The following is a 21,558-nucleotide window of genomic DNA, read 5'->3' as shown; positions in this document are numbered from 1 at the left end:
AATTTTTCTTAAAGAACTGGAAAACTGCGTGGAAAATCCTGAATTCCTTGGCCGGTGTTTTCTAAAAAGGGTAAGTTCCTCTTTCCTGGCTACCTGGATTCAGCCCATTGCACACATGCTCCTGGATCAGCTGGTGAGTGGGAGGCACTGCTCTCAACCTTTTATTCCTGAGCCCTTTGCCTGGTGACCCACTGATCTGCAAGCATTTGCTAAGTGCCTGACACGTGGCAGGATCCTTGCTGGATGCCGGGGTTTTGTTGTTGCCGCTGAGCTGTTGCATGGCATCTGACCTGGTACAGGAGCACTTTGCCATGTCCTTCTCCAGTTCAATTGACAGATGAAGAAACTGGGACAGAGTTAAGTGACTTGTCCAGGGTCACAGGGCTAGTCAGTGTCTACGGCTGCATTTGAACTCATGGAGACACAAAGACAAAAAGGACACAGTTCTTGCCCTCCAGGTTCTTGTAGTCCAGTGGGAAGATGATGGGTACATCTGTGAATAGATTCCAAAAGAATGTAGATCAATCGATCAACAAGCATTGATTAGACATCCACTCTGCGTCATATACTGTGTATAGAGACAGAGACAAAAATGAAACAGGCCCTGCCCTCAGGGAGCCTACATTCTGTAAAACTCTCTCATAAGTAATTGTAAGGGAGGGAGAATTTGGTCCTCCACCCCCAGCTCTTTTGCTATCATAAAGATCATGTAGTGTTAATTTTTTAAATTAAAGTTTTTAATACCTTGTGATATCTCTGAAACAATTAGGAAAAGCAGTACCTGCTGGAGCAACAATGAAAAATAACTGATTGGCCCCCAAACATTTCATCTCCCTTCCCCCAACCTCCCACCCCCAATCACCCTGAACTAAAAGGACAGTTCAATAGTCGGTGTCAGTCCTGCTCAGACTGAGCTGGGAGAGGTGAGGGGAGATCAAATCCCCCCTCCTTTAGACAGAAAACAAACCCAAAATAAAGGCAGGGTAAATTGTTAGTGGAAGTAGGAATGAGGGGATTGGCGGTTGGGAACCACAGATCTGACCAGCATCCTTTAGATTCTACCTCAGCCTGGGACATGATGTTCCTGAAAAGTATTTGCCTTCCTGTTGATATTTTACTTAGACTAATAAGAGGATGAATTAATGTGGCCTTCCACCTGCTGTCCAGTGGGAGGAGGTCACCAAGCTTGGTACTGGGGGAGGGGAAGGAGTTGAAGTCAGAAACTGTGAATATTCCAGAGGCAAGGGAGTCGAAATAAGGCTCCTCACGTTGGTTTAAAAGTCCTAGTGAATGGGAGAGCCTTCATTATCAGTCTTTTGGGATTAAAAATAGCACCAGCTTGAAAATGGCAGCCGGCCCTTTGCTGAGATGTCGGTTCTTGCTTAGACAGGGTAGAGTGACACATTTTGTGGATTTAGGAGTTTCTTGCTTTTGTTGTTTATATACAAATACTCCTTCACTCATGAGTGCCTGACCTTTGTGGTTTCCATATTTATTTATGCCCTTTCCACCAGCCTCCAGGCCTTTCTGTGTAGTAACCCTGCATCCATCCATCTCCATCCTGGACCAAGGTCAGTCCATTCTGGGCCAATTATTGGTAGCCAATAAGGGAAGGATATGGCCTAGTTTCAGTTTAGTCATCTTCATCCCTGACCCTCGCTCAGCACCTTCTTGCTTTCCCCCAGGGGGATCACAGATACATGTGGACATACATGCGCCTTTGCCAGCCACTTTCTCATTCTTTGCCAGACTTCTTCTTTCATCCCATTTCCTGGGACTCAGAGTTTGAGCAGCGCTGAAAGAAATGACAAATGATCATTCTGCAGAAAGACTTCTAGTGACCTGTTTCCTCTCAGCATCAGCCATTCTAGCTCCAAGTTTTTCCATGATTTCAGGTCTAAATTGGTCTCTTAGTTTCTGGTCCTGCCCTCTGGGACCAAACAGAGCATGTTTCTTCAAGAGAGCCCCCCAAGCCAGAGCACAATAACTGAGTGCCCCTCCCCACTTCTTCTCTGAGACTTGGGCTGAGCATCCTTCCCACCCTTCACCTGGCAGAGATTCCAGGTTCTGCCCCATCTTTACTGTCTGTCTTCCTTTGGCTGTTCTCCAACAATGTTCTTCCAAAATTGTAGTGCCCAGAATGGACTAGTAACTCTGCTAACTTCTTCCAGGAAGTGTTGATGTAGCAATGAGTTAGCCTATGGGTTCCGGAAAACAATTTGGAATTATCCCAGAAAAGTCATCCAACTATTCATCAAACCTTTGATTCAGTGATCCTGTTGCAGAGTAAATGCTCCAAGGAGGTGAAAAGAAGAAGAACAAGAAGAACAAGAACAAGAACAAGAACGAACAAGGACAAGAAGAACAAGAGCAAGAACAAGAAGAGAAGAACAAGAACAAGAACAGCAAGAACCGCAAGAGGAAGAACTATGACTTTACTTTCTCCCTCTCCTTTCTCTCCCTCTTTGTCTCTGTATTTCTCTCGGTCTCTGTCTCCCTCATCTTTCGGTCAGTCACTTGAGGAAGATAAGAGAGCCAGGTTAGTTGAACTAAAGATTGTCTGAAAGGGGAAAAATATATGAGACAAGTATGTCCACTCTTGATGGATCACAGAGAGTTGATGGAGGGAAGTAAAGAAAATTGAAAAAACAGGAAGGGACAATGTGGTTGTGAAGGACTTTGGGGTTTTTCTTGTTGTTATTGTTCTGGCCAGTTTTTTTTTTTCTTTTTTAAAAGTAGCATCTTATTTTTCCCCACAATTACAAGTCAAGAAAAAAAATTTTAGCATTCATTTGGACAAGATTTTGAGTTACAAATGTTTCTTTTTCCCTGCTTTCCCTCCCTCTTCCAAAAAATGGTAGGCAGTTTGGTCTAGTTTATGCATGTACTATCATGCAAAATACATTTCCATAAAGTCACAGTTGTGAAAGAAGAAACAGATCAAACAGAAAAAGAAACACAAAAAATAGAGTAAATGGGGGGAAATGCTTCGATCTGCATTCAGAGCTCATCAGTTATCTGTCTTGATGTGGGTATTGTTTTCCTTTGTGACTCCTTTGCACTCGTCTGGGATCATTGGTTGCTGAGAAGAGCTGAGTCAGTCTTACTGATCATCATGCACGGCGGCTGACTCTGTGTACAAGGTTCTCCTGGTTCTGCTCACTTCACTTTGCATCCGTTCCCACGAGTCTTTCCAGGTTTTTCTGAAATCTGCCTGTTCGTAATTTCTTATCGCAGAGTGTTTCATTCCATTCCCATTCCCCAGCTTGCTCAGTCATTCCCCTACAGACTGGCCTCCCCTCAGTTTCCAACATTTTGCCATCCCCAAAAGGCTGCTGTTAATAGTTAGTCCGAGCTGGCCATTTTTGGTCTCTCTGGGATCCAGCATTGGTGGGTCTAAGGGATGTCCCCATTCTGGTTGCCTTTGGGGGAAAGTTCCAAGCCGCTCTCCAGAATGGTTGGTGCAGGTGGGAAGGACTTTGTGCTTGATCTTGGAAGGGAGAGGAAGCTTGACCAGGGCTGGTTGAGATTCTGGAAGCGAAGAGTCCAATTAAAGGGTTGTTGTAATAATTCAGACTACAAGTGATCATGGGAGAGGTGGGAAAGTGAATCCAGGAGGCAAACGGAGGAGGCTGCAGGGATGAGACGTGGGGAAGAGGGCTGGCTTAAGAAGAGACCAGCCCTGCCCGAGCCCTGAGATTCAGAGGTTCTACGGGAGAATAAAAGCAAGGATGGGCAAGTTCACTGACAGGCAAGGGACCTCAAGGGGATAGACCCTGTTCCCGGGTGCAAAAGGCCGGGCAGTCGCTCTGTGGAGCCAGAAGGCAGCAGTTGTTGCCAACGTGCCACGAGGGTACCAGGTTCTCCTTCTCTGAGGGGCAATCCCACTGATAAAGACTGAGTTAGCCCGAGCCCCTGCTGTGTGCCCGCCACTCCTTGGTGTTAACTGGGAGCTGACTGGCATCCCGGAGGCTGCGGGCCGGAGGGAGGAGCGGGCACTCCCTCCCAGCCCCAGGAGCAAGTTCTTGGAGGCCCAAGACCTGAGTCATACCTAAAAGGAACACACCCAGCCCGTGAATAGGGAGCTCCAGAGCAGATCCAGAAAGGAACAGAAGCACTGGAGCAACAGGCAAAGGAGAGAGAAAAATTCCAGGCAGAGAAGGGCCGTTTTTTCCAAGAATGAAGTTAGTGTCCCACATACCCGACCCAGCTCTGAGGGGTTCCCCCCGCCCCCGCTGAGATATGGCTCTTCCCACAGATGCCTTTCTCTGAGCCTGACCATCAGCAGGCCTGCTCCAACACACCCCATTCAAGCCCTTATCTGCATACTTTCTAGAGCCTGAATTTTTGTTTTAACTAAAAAAAGACCAGGGCTTATCTAGGGAGAAATACAAACTGGAATGGGAGCAGAAAGGCAAACTCCTGCCTAAATGTTGTGGATTATCCCAACTGGGAGCTACAGCCACGACTGTTAGTTTTCCTGAAACGGGTAGATCCACATTAACTCCAGGAGCATCTGAGGAGGACGGGCCTGCTGGCCTTATAACAGTACTGGGTCTCTGATAGCCTCTTCAGAGATAAAGGGGAAGGAAGAAGGGACTGAAAAGAAAGGAGTGCTGGGAACAATGTTTGCAACAGAGCTTTTAAAAAGCAGAGACAACAAAGCAGACTCTGTTAGAGGAGGGAGAATTGTGTGTGTGTGTGTATATATACACATACATATATGCATATACGAACATACACATACATGTATATAATACATATATAGGAATACACTCTCCGGTACTGCTTCCCTTGCGAATGCACACAGATGGGAAATGGAAAAGGGAGGGGCTGGTGTGTAAAAGGAAGGAGGAAAAACTTGAGAAAACACTTGGGATGTGTTTATTCTGTCCAGTTTAACAGAGCGACGCTGCCCTCCCTGCCTTGGGAGGCGGCCAGGACCGGCCTCCCTGGGACGCTGAAGGTGCTGAGTATGGGACCCGGGAGTGCCGGCCCGGGCCGGCCCAGCAGTTCCAGCTCCCCCCCTTCTGCCTCTGAGGAAAGACTGGTCCTGCGGGGGGAGGGCGGTGCTGGGAGCCCGGCTCTGGCTGTTTGGGGGGAAGCCTCCAAGGGGAGAACTCCAAGGCCTGCCCCTAAATGGTCTCTTGTCCCCATTCCTTGGGGAATGGCCCAAGTGGCCTCTGGGTGCTCTCTTGCCATCCTGACCCCCTTCCCCTGGACATGTTCCAGATGACCATATCCTTCCTAAAGTTATTCAGCTCTCAGATAGGAACCCAGCACGAGAGAGCTTGCCCACGGGAGCCATATTCTGCCCTCTCCCCAGGGCCGGGCCTGGGTCTCCTTTATGCAGCTGCTGCTGCCTTTTGGGGGTTTCCATGCCGGGTCACTGGCTCCTACTGAGCCACAATCCACATGCAGCCCCAGATCTCTGCTCCGAAGGGCTGCTCTCCAGCTTCCTGTTGTGCATGTGCACAAGTGGAGTCACCTAATAAGTATGAGACTCATCCTCCTCAATGACCTGTTCCATTTTATTTTCTGGGGCCCGTGTTCTCGCCCGTTGAGATTCTTTGAGCTCCTAAATTCCATCCATGGGTGAGGCCCCCCACTAATGCAGGGACACGTCTCATGACTCAGAGCCGGTGTGAGGTCACTGGACCCTCATCTGGGGCTGGGGACCCAGCAGTCCCTCAGACTCCCCTAGGAGTCGCTCCCTGCCCGGCCACCCTGACTTAGCACATTATAAAGTCCCGTTACTCTGCCCGGTTGTATTGCAGTATTTATTTTGTTAAACATTTCCCAATTGCGTTTCATCTGGTTCTTGCTGCCCTTAGGAGGAGGAAGCTGAGGTCTAGATGGGGAAGTGGGTCCGTCCCAGTCGGCAGCCCCGGGCGGAGGGGAGAAGGGGAGGCTGGCAGGGGCAGTGACAGGGGAAGTGGAGGGCACTTCCCTTGGCAGCCCAGAGTTCCCCCTGAAGTTCTGCTCTCTGAACCTTTGGCCTTCGAGTTCCCCTCCAGCTCAGATTCTGCCGTTCTCTGATGGCTGATGCAGCAAATGTCCGAGAAGCCAGGGCTTCCACACTCTCCCAACTCAAATACAGCTGAGTCAATGAGCCATCGTCGAGCACTTATGAGCTGCCTACTGTGTGCCAAGCATTATCGTGTCCATCACCACGCGTTAGGAGCAGTGTCCCACTTCCCAGATGTGAGACACCTGGAGAGGCCGTTGTGCACCTCAGGAAACTGAGGCTGAGAGTGGCTAATCAGCTTGTCCGTGGTCCCTTCTGGGCCAACCTCTGGACTTAGCTTCTCCCAACGCAGTTATCCTGGGAAAGTCTGGCATGTTCCAGACCGACCAGTCTGAATGGCATCCCACTCAGGGAGAAACTGTAGCTCCTGTGCAGGTGTAGTGGCAAACAACGGGCAAAGCCTCCCTGGCGTCTTCTATGCCCCCTCCCAAAAAGCAGAAGTCAGGGCTCCCAGTCCCGGGAAGGACAATGTGCAGGAAACCAAACGCTTCTGGGAGCAGCCCTCTGAGTGGGGAGGAGACAGCTATTGTGGGAGCACAAAAATAACCAGTCTGCAGAAAAGATACTCACATGCAAATCCTAAATCAGTGGTCTGGGCAGTGGGAGAACAAATGCAAATACTCTAACGGAGGGGGGAGCCAGGCTGGAGCCACGGCACCGGGAGGCAGGCCCGGTGTGGTTCCGGCGTGTGAGGCTCTGTTTGGGGGTTCTCGGCAGACAACAGAAGGGTTGCCACTTCCTCCTCCAGCTCCGTCCGGATGGTAGGTCACACAGCCAGTGCAGAGTCGAGACCACATTGGAACTCAGGAGGAAGGGGCTTCTTACGCCAGTCAGCACTCTGTTCTCTGCAGCAGCTGGCGCCCATTGGTGCCCAGATTCTGCCAATGTTAAATGTCTTCCTCTGTGAGCTGAGAAAACCTAGAGCCCCTTCTCTAGGTGGTAAGGAGGGGTACTGAGCAACTGTGACATGAAGCATGGTTGGAGAACTCTCCATGTAGCCATCTTCCTGTCTCTGATGCCCCATTGGCTGCCGTGTTTAAAGAGTCTAGAGTGTAAAGGTCAGAAGGGACCTTAAAGATCATCCATCAATGCCCTCACTTTTATTTTTTAAAGCTTTTTATTTTACCAAATATATGCAAGGATAGTTTTCAACATTCACCTTTGCAAGTTCTTGTGTTCCATTGTTTTCTCCCTCTTTCCCCTCTCCCCATAGACAGCAAGAAATATAATATAGGTTAACCGTGTGCATTTCTTCTAAACATATTTGTCATCCTGCGCAAGAAAAATCAATTCAAAAGGTAAAAAAAATGAGAAAAAATACAAAACAAACAAGGAAACAACAAAAAGACGAAAACCCAACGCTTTGATCCGTATTCAGTCTCGATACTTCTCTCTCTGCATGTGGCACTTTCCCTCCCACATCTGTTGGAATTGCCTTGAATCATCCCATTGTTGAAAACAGCCGAGTCCAGCCCGGTTGATCATCCCATAATCTTGTTGTTGCCGGCTGTAATACTGTGTATAATGTTCTCTTCTCACTTCCCTCAGCATCAGTTCCCCTAAGTCTCTCCAGGTTTTCTGAAATCGTCCTGCTGCTTATTTCTTACAGAGCAATAATATTTCACTACCTTCATACCCATACCTTATTCAGCCATTCTCCAATTGATGAGTATCCCCTTTTTAAAATGGGGGAACTAATGGAGAGAGAGGGCAGGGGCATTCCCTGAGTCCCACAGCTGAAGGCAATGGCAGAGCAGCCACCGGCCATTAGTCAGTGCTTCTAAGGAAACCTGAGGAGGCTGAGTTTCCTGCCTGTAACTGCTCTGTTTCCTATTTTTATTCTATAGATCATTTTTTTAGCTTTCAGTTGAACTATGAAGAACATGACAGCGGGCACGGGGCCAGGCAGGATTTCTCTGTTCATTGGGCCTTTTATAGAGTTGGGTTTCCAAGGTTTCCATGAGGGTCAGATGGCTTGTCCACAACCACACAGCTAATGAGCATCTAAGGTTGGATTTGACCTTGGATTTTCCTGGCTCCCGATCCAGTGCTTTCCAGGTACTGTCACTTAGTCCCTCTGCACTCTGGTGCCTCTGGAGGAATCTCCATCTGAGCTCCAGGCCGTCCTTAAACAAAATTAAAATAACTCTTCCACATGTGACAGAAGGCGTGGAAGGCCGCCTGTGCTGACCCTCGTGCTTGGGATTGCTGAAATAGCCAAGAAGCGGAGCCCTCTCATCCTTTTTTCCCTCCCCAGACCCAAAGTTCCAAGGCGCATAATTTGTGCCACGTAGGGGCATTAAGTGGGCATAGAGTGCTGGGTCTGGAGTCAGGAGGACCTGACCCTAGACTCATTAATTAAACTTGTTAAAGTCTGACCTTAGATCCTGGATACATCACTTAACCCTGATGCCCACCTCCTTACAGGTGGAAGGACCAGACTCTTGGAAGGAGGGCCCGCTGCCCTCTGTTGTTAGACTGTTGTACCCACCGTGATACCTTTTCTTCCCCATCTGTCCTTCCCGGGCAGGGTCTCCTCAGAATGACGAAGCCTTTGTCCCTTAGCTTAGACCAGACACCGGTCTCACAGAGCCCACAGGGTGAGAATCTGCTCCCGTGCCCCGCCCCAGGTGCCCTAACCTGAAATCAGGAACACCGGGCTCAGGTCCCACACTTTCTAGCTCTGCGGCTCCCTGGGTTCAGGTTCAGACACGGCCTGCTAGGACACCACAAGGGTTTTCAGGGACCCAGTGATTCGGAGGCCGTCTGGTTCAGTCCCTTCCCTTTGCAGATAAGAAAACTGAGGTATAACATAACCAAGTCACTTGTTCAGGGCCCACAGGTAGTGAATACTGGTCATGGAATCAGAACTCAGGAACTCTGACCCAGGGCAGGTGGGACAGTGGATGGAGCTCCTGGAGTCGGCAAGATTGGTCTTCATGGATTCAAATCCAGTCTTAGACTCTTCCTGGCTGTGTGAGCCTGGGCAAGTCATTTCACGCTGGCTGCCTCAGTGTCCTCATCTGTAAAATGAGCTGGAGAAGGAAAGGACCAGCCCCTCCAGTATCTCCACCCAGAAAACCCCAAATGGGGCAGAGATGACTGAGCAGCAACCCTCCCTGTCTCCGGCACAAGGCCTATCTCTGCTGAAGCTCTCCGCCGGATAACAGTCTTCACAGTTGAAGGGTTGTTGTGTGAAACAGGGTTTAGGCTTGCTTTGCTTGGCCCTGGGACAGATCTAGGAACAGGAATACAGGGAGGCGAATTCTAACTCCCGAGTTACAGAGACAGAGGCAGAGACAATGAAAGAGACAGAGGGAGAAAAGAGGAAAGAGAGACAGATAAAGATAGAGACAGAGATAGTGAGTGACAGAGACAAAGGGAAGGGGGAGGAAAAAGAGAGAGAGAGATAGACACGGAGGGAGGAAAGGGAGACAATGGAAGAGACAGAAACAGAGGGAGGGAGGAAAAAAGAGACAGAAAAAGAGACAGAGACAGTGAGAGACAGAGGGAGAAAAGGGAGAGAGAAAGAGACAGAGAGAGATAGAGAGAGGACAGAGAGAGGAGGAAAGAGAGAGAGAGAGAGAGAGAGAGAGAGAGAGAGAGAGAGAGAGAGAGAGAGAGAGAGAGAGAGAGAGAGAGAGAGAGAGAGAGAGAGAGAGACAGAGAGAGAGAGAGAGAGGGAGGACAGAGAGACAGACAGAGAGGGAGGAAAGAGAGAAAGAGAGAGAGAGAGACAGAGAGTGAGAGAAAGAAAGGGAGAAGAGGAGGAGATGAGGAGGAGGAAGTTGCTTTTTGCTTGTGGTTGAGTTAGGAAAGGCCAAATAACTGTCTGTTGATGGTCCCAGATATGGAGAAAAGGATAATTAACAACTGGAGAAGCAGGAGCCTCAGTCACAGAGGATGAACTTACTGGCCAGAACCTACATGCTGGGAAAGAATGAGGGGAGAGGAATTTTCTTGGGTAAAGAAATCCAGAATGTATAAAGATCTTGAAAGTCTGGTGTTTTTCATATTTCCCCCCATACTTCCAGACAGATGGATAAAAAAAAACAGCTTGGAATTAACAACATTGCTTAGAACCTAAGTGTCAGCCAGGACTTCGAGATGCTTGCATCCTGAGGCCCCAAACCAGGTTAAAAAGTTGAGAAATATTTAACCGAGTAAATAAAAATGCAATAAAACATAAGTCAATTTTATTATGTGGTTTTCTAAGTCAACATGACCCTGCAGAGATCCGGTACACGGTTGAGTGGCTCCCATTTATTTCTATTTGAGTTTGACACCAATTTCTCAGAACCTACAGACCTTGAGAGTATGGATGGTTCCATTATTTTGTGGGCCTTTGTCTCCCTAGTGCTAACACGGCATGTGGTACACAGTAGATGATAAATATTTGTTGATTGATCCTACTTTCCAACTCTCTACTTTCAGGAATATGTTTACTCAATTCTTTTTGTTCCTTTGTTTTTTCCTCCTTTTCAGAAAGAGGATCTTCAGGTCTATGAAAAATACTGTCAAAACAAGCCGCGGTCTGAAACGCTGTGGAGACAATGTGGGGACAGCATCTTCTTCCAGGTAGAGCTCAATAAGGGTCACCGAGAGCTTGAAAAAGCCACAACCTTCCTTCTTATTCCAGAGCCCAGGGGCAAGCTCTTGACTCCAAGTCCCAAGGGCCCTGGGTTCGAATCTGTCTGCCAATAGCTACCAGTCTGTGACCCTGGGCAAGGCGTCTCACCCGAGTCTGTTTCCTCTGAGCCATCTACCTCCCGAGGGTGTTGTGAGACTTACATGAAATGGGAGAAAGACAGAGACTTTGATTAATAAATGGTCAAAGGCTATGAACAGACAATTATCAGATGATGAAATTAAAACTATCCATAGTTATATGGGGAAAAAATGCTCTAAATCACTATTGATTAGAGAAATGCAAATTAAAACAACTCTGAGCTATCCTCTCACACCTCTCAGATTGGCTAAGACAGGAAAAGACCAATGATAAACGTGGGAGGAGAAGCGGGAAAACGGACACTAATACATAGTTGGTGGAGTTGTGAACTGACCCAACCATTCTGGAGAACAATCTGGAACTCTGCCCAAAGGGCTATAACTCTGTGCATACCCTTTTTTTTTCTAGTTTATTTTTTTATTTTATTTTATAATTATAACATTTTTTGACAGTACATATGCATGGGTAATTTTTTACAACATTATCCCTTGCACTTACTTCTATTCAGATTTTTTCCCTTCCTCCCCCAACCCCCTCCCCCAGATGGCAAGCAGTCTTATATATGGTAAATATATTACAGTATATTCTAGATACAATATATGTGTGTAGAACCGAATTTTTTGTTGCACAGGAAGAATTGGATTCAGAAGGTAAAAATAACAGTTTACACTCATTTCCCAGTGTTCCTTTTCTGGATGTAGCTGATTCTGTCCATCATAAATCAATTGGAATTGGATTAGATCTTCTCTATGTTGAAGATATCCACTTCCATCAGCATACATCCTCGTTCTGTACATACCCTTTGACCAGCAGTGCCATTACTGGGTCTATATCCCAAGGAAATCTTAAAGGAGGAAAAAGAACCCACATGTGCAAATATATTTGTAGCAGCTCTTTTGCGGGAACAAAGAATTGGAAAATGAGTAGCTGCCCGTCAGCCGGGGAATGACTAAACAAGTCATGGTTCATGAAGATAATGGAATGTTATTGTTCTATAAAAATGATGAACAAGCTGGTTTTAGAAAGGCCTGAAAGAGTGACATGGACTGATGCTTGAGAGAAACATGCAGAACCAGGAATACAGAAAGGGAGGAAGAAAAAGAAAGAAAAAGGAAAAAGGAAAGGGAGGGAGGAAGGGAGGGAGGACAGAAGGAAGAAGAAAGAGGAAGGGAGGAAAGAGAGAAGGGAGGAGGGAGAAAAGGAAGCATTGCAAAATGCCATATAAATTTACCCCCCCAAAAAAAAAAAAAGACATAAAAGTCATTTGTCTGGCCCAAACTTAAGACTTTATAGGTATAAGGAGGAGGAGATCATCACCAGTTCTGCACTTAAATAGACTTAGGAAGTTTCCTGGAATATTAAGCATTCGGTGACTTCTTCGGGGTCACAGAGCCAATAGAAACCAGAGGTATTACTTGCTGTTTCTGAGATCCGCTCTCTATCTTCACACTGCCTGTATTGTCATCTTCAGCAGCATCATCATTAGATCTTTTCATCCACCCACAGGAGTTTGGTGCTAGGGCCAAAATGAGGTATTTGATTAAAGCTATCTAGTCTGTTTTGTTCTTCAGACAACATGTAGAGATAGTAGATGATGATGATAATCTCTTAATAGCAGAGATGAAAAATAAACTTGCCTTTTTTGTCCATCCAGAGTCTAAGCGACTTGTCCAGCAGAATAACCAGTGTGTCTCAAAGGTCAAATTTTAACTGTCTTACTGGTTTCAAGGCTACTTCTCCATCCACTCCTCCATGGTGTGTATCACCACCATCTCCATGTAATAATCACCAGAATTTGTCATCCACTCAGAGGACGTTGGTCCTGGGGCCAAAAGAGTCTGCTGTTGTCTGGAGAAGAGAGGTGGAAATAGATTGGACTTTAGGCTCTCAGACATTGTTTCAGCCTTACTTTTCCAGCTCTGGAGGAGCGGATGTAGTTAGGGAACAAAATCAGCTTTCCCTTGGTGATGGGAGGATGCCTTGAAACCTGTTCTGAGCAAGGGAAAGGACCCACTGTCAGCTCTGTGGTTTCCACCAGAATCCAGCCCACAGGAGAAGGGGTAAATTCTCCCACCAGGCCTCTGCTCTTTTCAGGAGAAAGTAAAATTCTCTTGCTTCCTAGGAATGTCAGCGCAAGTTGGACCACAAACTCTCCCTGGATGCTTACCTCTTAAAACCAGTCCAGAGAATCACCAAGTACCAGCTGCTGTTAAAGGTAAAGGAAATGAAGCCGCTCGTTTGTACTTTTGGAAAATGGAGCATGTAGATGGTCACCATATGTCAGGGATTTCCCTGGGCGGCCCAGGTTCCAAATATTCATAGGATCATGGGATTTAAACGAGAAGAACCTAGAGATCACCTGATTAGTCCAACTCTCTCGTTTTGTGGATTGCTCTCCCACTCTTTCCATAAAGCATCAGAATGCCCAGAAATGACCATTTTTTGGCAAATAAGAGCTGAATGAATTTTAGCTCAATGGGCATTACAATGGAAACATGCAGATGTCCCTGAAGTCTTAGTGTTGTTTTAAACAGCTTAAAGCTGGATGTTGTTTAAACTGGACCTAGTTTTAAGCTATTTAAAAATGACTTAGGACCTTTGAGACACCCTGTATGTGAATGCCAAGGATCCATGATATTTTAGCATGGGAAACTCCTTGTTTGGGAACTTTGTCATCAACACAAATCAACCTGTGACTTAGGGGGAAAGTCTAAGGGATTGTCTGAGGCTTAGAGTACGTGGGCAGGTAGCAAGAAACTTGGAATGACAAGCCTTGGTTTGAGTTGTGGCCGTGCCTTTTATTGTGGAGATGACCAGGACATCCGGGACGCCATGCAAGTGAATTCTTATCCAGCCTTCGTCACTGAAGGGGCCGCCACCTCAAACCAACACCTGGGAAGGACCTTTAGTTTCAAAAAGCCAAGGGTCCCACTGGTCCTCCTGATCTCTATCAGGCCGTTGGATCCAGACGGCTCTGGCGGAGAAAGGAGGCAGGTGGCCCTGCCCAGACCTCCCTCACCTAAGTCCAGCTCTCTTGTGTCACATCCCTGATGTCATGGTCCTCTTGGAGAACAAAGAACAAGCAACAACCTCTGAGAAGAAGCTGCCCCACTGAGGACCAAGCCACAGAGCTTCTTTCCTCCCTCCCTCCCTTCTTCCCTCCCTTCTTCCCTCCCTCCCTCCCTCCCTCCCTCCCTCCCTCCCTCCCTTCCTTCCTTCCTTCCTTCCTTCCTTCCTTCCTTCCTTCCTTCCTTCCCTTCCTTCCTTCCTTCCTTCCCTTCCTTCCTTCCTTCCTTCCTTCCTTCCTTCCTTCCTTCCTTCCTTCCTTCCTTCCTTCCTTCCTTCCTTCCTTCCTTCCTTCCTTCCTTCCTTCCTTCCTTCCTTCCTTCCTTCCTTCCTTCCTTCCTTCCTTCCTTCCTTCCTTCCTTCCTTCCTTCCTTCCTTCTTTCTTCCCTCCCTTTATTTCAGCCCTGATTGCCTCAGGCTAGTGCTTTTACCAGCCCTCCCTCACCCAAATCTGATTTTCTTGCTGGCCTTGGAGCCACCTCTCTGTCAGAGTTGAATTCCAAGAAGGGAATATAAACAACTACAGATTGCCTCAGAATAGGCATAAATAGTTGTTGTGGTTTTGGCCAGAAACCCAGAGTCTTTCCTTCCAGATTGGTTACTCAAGCCTTTTATTTCTTGCATAACTGGGAATGTCACTCCATCTCTGGGGCCCTCACTTTCCTCACCTGTAAAATTAGGGGATTGAGGATTGGACTAACTGCCCTCCTGAAGTCTCTTCTGGCTCAGAATCCATGGCTCTGAGTCCTATCTGCTTTTAACTATTCCCAGAGCAATGAAAATCCCAGGATAAAAGTTTCTTGCCTTGTATCTCTGAAGAAGGAAAAGGTTGTTTTAAAAGATTTGGGGGGGTTATATTTTAAAAGTCTGGGCTCTTGGTCTTACAGGTTTTTCTCATATCCATGTCTTCCCTATTAATTGGAACTATTTTGCTTGAGGGTCTCATCAATCGCACCAAATAACAGAGAAGTCAGTTTCAGGGCTAACTCAAAAGATAAACGCTGACCCGCCTTCTGCGTCCCACTAGTGGTGTTCTTTGTCAGTGTTTTGTCCAGGATCCGGGGCCATTTTCACTGTACGTCGGGACGATCTTGGTCCTTTTGACTCCCCGTATGATCCTTTGGTTCCCACAGGAGATGCTAAAGTGTAGCAAGAATTCAGAAGACACCGCGGAGCTGGAAGAAGCCCTGGCCACCGTCCTGGACATCATCAAGTCGGTTAATGACTCCATGCATCAGATCGCCATCACTGGCTACGAGGTAGGTCTGGACCTCGAGGGACGGGAGAACAGGCATCCGATCCTCAAGGCCAGTCAGAAAGGAGGAGGGGAGAGGTCAGGGAAGGCACGAAGGAAACAAAGAATTGCAGAAAAATTCTTTTTCTGGGAGTGGGGAGCAAGAACATATATATCCCTTTAGGGCATTTCCTGGTGTCTTGCTTTCCCTCAGGGCCAGAGATGTTTTCATCTGGATAGACCAGAAATATCGGATCAGAATTCATTTGGGTAGGGTAAAGGTGCTGGGGCCTGACTTGAAGACTTACAGGATCTCTCAAGTGGTTTTGGGTGAGAGGAGCGATGAGAAGAATGAAAAATCCCAATTTTCTTCTTGCTGGAAAAGAATTATTTATTAATCAATGGAAATTAGCTTTCTAAAACAAGTCCTTCCTTGGACTCTGATCTCACACAATTTATATGAACCCCAGGAGAGGAGGAGCAGTGAGTTATTTCTCCGTCTTTTGGTGGCTTAAGAGAATGTAGAACCTGGTATACATAGTTCTGTGGGAGGAGAGTCGTTCCCCATCTAGAGTCACTGATGGCTCTATTTCACAAGCAGAGGGAATTTTGAGAGCAGAAACAGCCCATCAGCAGATCTCTGTAGCTCATAGTGCTTTTCCGAGAAGCCAACGATATCTGTAACAAATAGTCTAGAATGTGCCAGAAGGTGTTGGTCGGTTGTTTGATTAGTTGGTATGAATGCTATCAGTCTTTCCCTTGATTCAGTTTTGAAACTTTGAACTGACTGTAATCAGTTACCAACTCGCAGTAGTGACTTAGTGTCTGATACACACTGGGTGCTCTAATTTTCCTGGTTTAATAATTATCTTTGAATGATTGTACTAATTATTATTAGCTCGTTCCCACCCTGAAAACTTGATTGCTTTGCTTTTTCCTCCTAGGAAGATGTTGACTGACTGCCTGCTAAGTGAGGAGGTTGGATTTGATAGTCTCTAAGGTCTCTTCCAACTCTCAGTCTGCGACTCTAGACTCCTATGGCAAACACAATTTTATGTTGTAACATGATGTTGACAATGTGAGTCCTTTCAGGGAGAAGAAAGGAACGATCATTATTATAAACAAAGACACGTAATCCAGGATAGCTAATATGGCAATCTAGAACACAAAGACCATTCATCCAGGTGATCTAGAACTTAAATAAGCACCACCTGGGTGATCTAGAACACAAGGACAAGCAGCCCAGGGTAGCTAATCTGGGCAATCTAGAACAAAAGTCAACTCATTCAGGGAGATCTAGAACACAAATATTGATCTGGGTGATCTAGAACACAAAGGCATATGATCCAGGTGAACTAGAACACAAAGACACATAATTTGGGATAGATAATCTCACAGTTCGGATGTTCTAGAACACAAACCACACAATCTGCAACACAAAGGCATGTAATCCAAGATAGGCAATCCAGGACAGATAATGTAGATCTAGAATGTAAAAATATGTAATCTGGGCAACCCAGAAGCAAAAATGTAACCTGGGACATGTAATCTGGGTGATCTATCTAGAATGCAAAGACATGTGATCCCAGGACATGCAATCTCTCTCTGCATTCTAGACCAACCAAAACTTTGGTTCAAGAGCACACTGGCTCTCTGGTTCTGCATTCTAGATCACCCCAAACTATGCCCTCTGCTCCCTGTATTTGTGTTCTATGTCACCCAGCTCCCAGTCTTTGTGGTCTACATTAGCCGTTTCCCTGTCTGATTCTAGATTACCTCAGGCCCTTCCCTGCATTCCTTGTCTTTGTGTTCCAGATCAGAAACTTTCTCTGTATTTGAGGTCTAGACCAACCATTTCCTTTGTCTTTGGTTCTAGATCACAAGGCTCCCTGGACCCTCTGTCTTTGTGATCTAGATTCTTCTTTGAAATTGTTGAACAATTCACAGCACCATCAACACTTTATTAATATATTTATTTTCCTTCATCCTCTTCAATGTTAATCATTTCTGATAGATACGAGGTAGTACCTTAAAGTTGTTTTAGTTTTCATTAATCTAATCAATAATGATGTAGTCCATTTTTTCATGACTATATATATATGATTTATTCTTCTGAAAGCTGCCATATATATTGTTTGCTAAATTATCAATTGGAAATTAGCTCTTATTTTTATAAATTTCACTCTGTTCCTTATATATTTGAGAAATGACACCTTTTTTCCCAGAGGAACTTGTTATTAAAAAATTCAATTATTACTTCATTGTCTATGGTAACTTTTATAAAAATATAGCTTCTCTAATTATCTTTAATTTAAATCTATTTCTACTTTGAGATCATGATGGTCAAACCTACCTTTGTAACTTCCATCTGAAACATAATAGATTCTTCTGCAGCCCTTTATTTTAACTCTGTGTGTGTCTTTCTAGTTCAAGTTTGTTGTTGGATCTGGATCTCTAATCCATTCTGTTACTTGCTTTCATTCACATTCATGGTTATAATTACTGTATATGTCCCTCCATTTTTTTTTTCTTTCGAGAGAGAGATCCATAATCTAGAAAGGTTTTTTTTTTTTTCCCTAGAGAGAGATCCATAAAAAATCTAGAAAAGATTGAGGATGCAGAAAATAATCTAGAAAAGAAGTTTTCTAGAGAGATGATTCAGAAAATAATTTAGAAAGAATCTAGAAAAGATCAAGGGTCCAGAAAAGAATCTAGAAAAGAATGTTCTTTGGATTGAGGCTCTAGAAAAGAATCCAGAAAAGATTGAGGGTCCAGAAAAAGAATCTAGGAAAGAAAGTTTTACTGGATTGAGGCTCTAAAAGGAATTTAGAAAAATGTTTTTCTAGAGAGATGATCCAGAAAATAATCTAGAAAAGGGTCTAGGAAAATTGAGGCTCCAGAAAAGAATCTAGAAAAGAATGTTTTTTTCTAAATTGAGGCTCTAGAAAAGGATCTAGAAGAGAATGTTTTTCTGGATTGTGGCTCTAGATTTTTCTAGAGAGATGATACAGAAAAATAATCTAGAAAATATTGAAGATACAGAAAAGACTCTAAAAAGGAATGTTTTCTGGATTGAGGCTCCAGAAAAGAGGCTAGAAAATATTGAGGATCCAGAAAAGAATCTAAAAAAAAATAATGTTTTCTGAACTGAGGCTCTAGAAAAGGATCTAGAAAAGATTGAGGATCTAGGAAAAATGTTTTCTGGATTGAGGGTCCAGAAAATAATTTTGAAAACTGTTTTCTAGAGAGATGATCCAGAGCAGAATCTAGAAAAATCTAGAAAAAAAAATTTAGGAAAGATTGAGGGTCCAGAAAAGAATCTAGCAAAGAATGATTTTTGGATTGAGGCTCTAGAGAAGAATCTAGAAAAATAATGTTTTCTGGATTAAGGGTTCAGATAATAATCTAGAAACAAGGTTTTTTTTTTTTTTTTTCTGGAGAGATGGTTCAGAAAAGAATTAAGAAAATAATTTTAGAATGAAAATTGTTAGCACTAATATCTGTCTGCCCAGGTTGCATGTACCTTCGGATTCTAATGTTTATTGTGCAACAAGAAAGTGATATTCGCACACATGTATTGTACCTAGACTATATTGTAACACATGTAAAATATATGGTATTGCCTGTCGTCGGGGGGAGGGAATAGAGGGAGGGGGGGTAAATTGGAAAAATGAATACAAGGGATAATATTATAAAATATATATATATATATATAATAAAAAAAAAAAAAAAGAAAATAATTTTATTCTGGATTGAGACTGTAGAAAAGACTTTTTCTAGAGAGAGGATCCAGAAAATAATTTGGAAAAGATTGAGGGTTGGAAATTAGTTTGGAAAAGAATGTTTTCTGGATTGAGCCTCTAAAAAGTTTTTTCTAGAGAGAGGATCCAGAAAAGAATTCAGAAAAGAATCTAGAAAAGAATATTTTCTGAATTGAGCTGCTAGAAAAGAATTTAGAAAAGAGTCCCCCCCCCCCCCAGAGAGAGGATCCAGAAACTTAACTATATTGGACTATGTATCCTGTCCCAGATCATGTCTTTGTGTTCTCGATTACCTGAGAGGTGTGGTTTGTGTTCCAGATTGCCTCAATTAACTAGCCTGCATTACATGTCTTTGTGTCACCCGGTTTATGTGTTTTAGATCATCGTGATTGCCTTCCTGGATTGCACATCTTTGGACATTCTAGATTGCCCAGATTACATGTCTGTGTGTTCTAGATCACCTGAGCTAGGCAACTTTGTGTTCTAGGTCACCCAGATTGTGTGTCTTTAGATTAACTGAGCTATGTGACTATGGTCTAGATGATCCCAAATGACATATCCTTGTATTCAACATCATCCTGATTGCCTTCCCAGATTGCAAGTCTTTGCATTCTAGATCACTTGAACAATGTGGCTCTGTGTTCTAGATCACCCAGAGCGTGTGTCTTTGTGTTCTGGATCACCCATATTAATTAGCCCAGATTATATGTCTTTGTGTTTTAGATCACCCACATCTACATTGTTGAGTTTAGTTCTCGTGCCACAGTTTAGGAGACCAGAAATCTGGAAAGATTGATATGAACAACAATAAGTGAAAATCAAACAGCTGAGGCAGGGTTTCAGGCAGGATTGGAGTAGAAAGTATCTAAAGACATCCATGTTTCATTTTTTTGTTTTGTTTTGTTTTGTTTTTTGGTTGTTTATTTTGGAAAAAAAAAAAGATATGACCCCTTAGGTCCCTTCCAGCTCCAAAATGATGACGGTGGGATCTCCGATCCCGGGAGGATTTCCTCTCCCTGGCGGACATCTGCTTACTTCTCCTTGTGCCTCTGTGTGTCCCCAGGGAGACCTGCACGAGCTGGGCAAGCTGCTGATGCAGGGCTCCTTCAGCGTCTGGACCGACCACAAGAAGGGACACAACAAGGTCAAAGACCTGGCCAGGTTCAAGCCCATGCAACGGCACCTCTTCCTCTACGCCAAGATCCTGCTCTTCTGCAAGAAGCGAGAGGACACGGCCGACGGCCACGAGAAGTCTCCCTCCTACAGCTTTAAACATTCTCTCAAGGTAAGAGCGGTCCCCTCGGAAGGACATCAGGCTGGGAGGGCGAGGCACCGGGGTGGCCTCTTCTCCCATTGGTGTGAAGTCTTCATTGAGACTGGGAATAGCCAACTGATGCTTTTTTTTAAAGGCACTTTCTTTTTTCCCTTTATTTATTTTAAATTTAAAAACTTTATTTTTATTTTAAAGCAAAATAGTAAAAAAAAATATTGCCATGTGTAAAGCAGAACATAAGACAGAATGCTGAAGAACGGGGGGGGGGGGGGGGCGGAAGGGAGAGGGGGTCAGAGTGTGGCTTGGAGAGGAGTGGGACATGGCTGCCTCAGGCCGGGAGCGCTCTCCAGGGTCCTTCCAACGGGCTCGTCTCCAGGCTTCTGGGGGTTTTTCTGAGGCCTTGAGAAGGGGGGTTCTCATCGTCCTCTTCATGCTATTTTAGAGGCCGGGGTAGTAACTGGATAACACAAGGCACCCCCAAGCAAAGGAAGTCCTTCTCCCAATGCAGTAGCACCTCCTCTCTTAGAGAGTTGCCTAAAAAACAGAAAAGTTACTTGACTTGCTCAGGATCACACAGCCAACAGCGAGCGTTATATCAGTGTTCGCTATTGTTACTATTGTTATTGGGGAAAACTTCTTAAGCCAAACAAGGGGGGGGGGGGCTTTGCAAGGGAGAGGTACACGCTAGAATTCAGGCAGCACCCTGGTTTCTTTCTTTCTTTTTTTTTCCCTGAGACTGGGGTTAAGTGACTTGCCCAGGGTCACACAGCCAGGAAGTGTTAAGTGTCTGAGACCACATTTGAACTCGGGTCCTCCTGAATTCAAGGCTGGTGCTCTATCCACTGCGCCACCTAGCTGCCCCAGCACCCTGGTTTCTAAGGAATATTCAGTCAAGTTCAAACCTCTACTTCACTGCATAATGGATATTACCTCTTCAGATTAAATCTACACACACACACTAGATCCCACATCATAATATCTGATGTATTCCTCCCAACAGTCCCATGAGATAGAGTCGGTAGTTATTAACCCCATTTTGCAGATGGGGGAAACTGAGGCTCGGGATCACCGAGCTAGGAAAAGTCTGAAGTGACAAGAGTCCAGCCTTCTTTTCTGCAGCTAAAGGGAGGGACTGGCCACAAGGGAGGGAAGTGTCTCCAGGGAGTGAGCAGAGACCTACCCGCCCAGGGCCAGCCCAGACAGGGAGGGGGAGGACCGCTGCTGCTGACTGGTCTGTGAGAGGCTCCCCAGGGAAGGGGTCAGTCTGTCCCTCCGTCCTTCCCTCCGGAGCCCTGGTCTGGAAGCTGCTGATTTATGGCACTTTGTGGCCATGTCCCAGAGCCCAGCAGAACTTGTGCCTCCCGAGGCAGGTGATGAAGCCTGGCCCAGCCTGGGGGAGGCGGGAGATAGGGGGCAGATTCTCACTCACTCCCTGCGTGACTCTGAGAAAACCACTAAACCTCTCCC

The 21,558-nt window shown here is 45.4% G+C and overlaps 1 protein-coding gene across 1 annotated transcript in view; it reads left to right on the top strand.

Moving 5' to 3' along the window:
* The window catches only part of MCF2L2 (MCF.2 cell line derived transforming sequence-like 2), a 277,293-nt gene that overhangs the window by 204,134 nt on the left and 51,601 nt on the right, over positions 1-21,558 (top strand). The window contains 5 exon segments of the mRNA XM_074301954.1: positions 1-70; positions 10,514-10,606; positions 12,880-12,972; positions 14,957-15,082; positions 19,882-20,103. Of these exon segments, the coding sequence (XP_074158055.1) occupies positions 1-70; positions 10,514-10,606; positions 12,880-12,972; positions 14,957-15,082; positions 19,882-20,103 (604 nt within the window).

Source organism: Sminthopsis crassicaudata, chromosome 3 (genome assembly GCF_048593235.1).
Source record: "Sminthopsis crassicaudata isolate SCR6 chromosome 3, ASM4859323v1, whole genome shotgun sequence".
NCBI classification, from domain to species: domain Eukaryota; kingdom Metazoa; phylum Chordata; class Mammalia; order Dasyuromorphia; family Dasyuridae; genus Sminthopsis; species Sminthopsis crassicaudata.
This window is presented reverse-complemented; position numbering and strand designations above follow the sequence as displayed.